The following is a 2,400-nucleotide window of genomic DNA, read 5'->3' as shown; positions in this document are numbered from 1 at the left end:
AGAGAGAGAGAGAGAGAGAGAGAGAGAGAGAGAGAGAGAGAGAGAGAGAGAGAGAGAGAGAGAGATCAAGTATTGAAATAAAAGCCTGAGGATAATAAGATATTCTTACAATATTACTGAACAGAGCCAGTGGCTTAAAAGTCTCATTGGCAATTTCTGAATTAAAAAAAGAAAAATAAGGTTTTACAAAAGATTAGCTGGCATGTGCATCTTACAATGTGTTCATTGTTACAATGTGATTATTGTTTAGCTTTTACAAGGTCAAATAATAAGTAATATATGTTATTGCATGTATAACAATAGAAAATTTCATTTATTACCTCATTTATGGTTTTTGTCATTTATCACTTCATTTATGGTTATTGTATTTTATATGACTATAACAAGAAAATATAATTATTTTGGATGTATTGGTTAATATATTTTTTTATAGAATGTGCTAGAATGTAGGGAAATAAATGTAAATTGTGTTTGGGAAACTTGATATAGAAATAAAATAAGGTTGTATTTGTGAACCTTAAAACAATCCAAGGAAAGTTTTTGTGACATACATAAACAGCCATTATATGCAATGACCAAGATTCATAAAATTACTATTTTAAATTACAATAATCTTTTAATAATTATATTACATTATTAGAATGTTAACCATTTAAGATTAAGTAAAAACATAGTAACACAGTTTTTATAGCAATAAAATCCTTACATGATATGCCCTCCCATTTAAGTACTCTAGTATTACTTTTTGATGCACTTTAAAAACAAGCTCTTTGAAATTTAACGTGAAGTCTAAAAAGAACAAAGTCATTTGAGATTTTTAGGACAGAATGGAAATGACAATTGTTGGGACAAATGTATATTAACTTTGAGATGGATATTCCTGGAGCAGAGCTTTTTTGGGTTTATGTAGATAATATTATAAAGATAGTTCCCAGAAAATAACACCCAACTCAAAGAACAGAATATGTTACTTGATACACACAGATTTATTTTTAACTAAGTGTGTGGCTTTCTTAAATTAACAACCTTCTTTTGTCATTTCTGAGATTTGTGAAAAAATAGTATTTTAAATAAGAAATCAAAGTATATTAATATACTTGGAACTTTTGTTTCTTTTTAGGTACAAAGATTCACTTAGGTCTTGACAACAAACCTATAAGCTGTGGGCTCAACACAATGAACTAGAGGGAAATATTGTCATGAAGAAGCCAATGGTATACCATCAAAGAGGGATTTGTTGGCTGTTTATTAAAAAATATTTGGTATTCACATTTAGACAGGGTGAATGAAGATGCTGTCCATGATAAAATGATTCACGGTCATGCTTACAATTTCGTGGCAGGTGTTATCCTGAGTTCTTATTTCCAAATCCACTCCTGATTAATTGGAACAGATTAAATGGGAAAGAGCAACAATGTGACAGAGTTTATCCTGCTGGGTCTCACGCAGGATCCTGCTGGGAGAAAGGCATTGTTTGTCATGTTTTTACTCATCTACATTGTGACCATGGTGGGCAACCTACTCATTGTGGAGACAGTGATTGCCAGCCCCTCCTTGAGCTCCCCAATGTACTTCTTCCTTGCCTCTCTGTCTCTCATGGATGCTGTTTATTCCACTGCCTTCTCACCCAAGTTGATTATGGACTTACTCTTCAATAGAAGAACAATTTCCGTCTCAGCTTGCATTGGCCAGCTCTTTGTAGAGCACTTATTTGGCGGTGCTGAGGTCTTCCTTCTGGTCTTCATGGCCTACGATCGCTATGTAGCCATCTGTAAACCCCTGCATTATATGACCATCATGAATCGTCAGGTTTGCATTCTCCTATTGGTGGCAGCCTGTGCTGGAGGTTTTGGTCACTCTTTGGTTCAAGTTATCGTTGTTTACTACCTCCCTTTTTGTGGTCCGAATACCATTGATCACTTTATCTGTGACATGTACCCATTACTGAGCTTAGCATGTACTGACACTTACTTAACTGGGCTCACTGTGGTTGCCAATGGTGGAGCAATTTGTATGACGGTCTTTATCCTCCTCCTTGTTTCCTATGGAATCATTCTAAACTCTCTGAAGTCTCATAGTGAGGAAGGGAGGCGCAAAGCCCTGTCCACCTGCAGCTCCCACATCATAGTGGTTGTCCTCTTTTTTGTTCCCTGTATTTTCATGTATGTTAGACCTGTCTCCAATTTTCCTATTGATAAATCCCTAACTGTAGTTTATACAGTTATCACCCCCATGTTGAATCCTTTAATATACACTCTGAGAAATGCAGAGATGAAAAACAGTATGAAAAAACTTTGGTGGGAAAGATTAACTATGGAAAGATTAAGAATGTTCCCTCACTGAACACATACTAATTCCAACGCTACAAATAGGCAAAAAGTTCTAACAAAGGATGATGCA

At 35.0% G+C, this 2,400-nt stretch overlaps 1 protein-coding gene across 1 annotated transcript; it reads left to right on the top strand.

Moving 5' to 3' along the window:
* Positions 1-1,338: 1,338 nt before the first annotated feature.
* LOC110318625 (olfactory receptor 4A16-like) lies at positions 1,339-2,400 on the top strand. Its single transcript, XM_021193803.1, has one exon. The coding sequence runs from the start codon at positions 1,399-1,401 to the stop codon at positions 2,341-2,343; it is 945 nt and encodes a 314-aa protein (XP_021049462.1). The 5' UTR covers positions 1,339-1,398; the 3' UTR covers positions 2,344-2,400.

The sequence above is a fragment of the Mus pahari genome, chromosome 3 (assembly GCF_900095145.1).
Source record: "Mus pahari chromosome 3, PAHARI_EIJ_v1.1, whole genome shotgun sequence".
Lineage (NCBI taxonomy): Eukaryota > Metazoa > Chordata > Mammalia > Rodentia > Muridae > Mus > Mus pahari.
This window is presented reverse-complemented; position numbering and strand designations above follow the sequence as displayed.

Excerpts from the sequence above, each read along its gene's own strand:
- LOC110318625 (XM_021193803.1), top strand. The coding sequence starts at position 1,399 with ATGGGAAAGAGCAACAATGTGACAGAGTTTATCCTGCTGGGTCTCACG.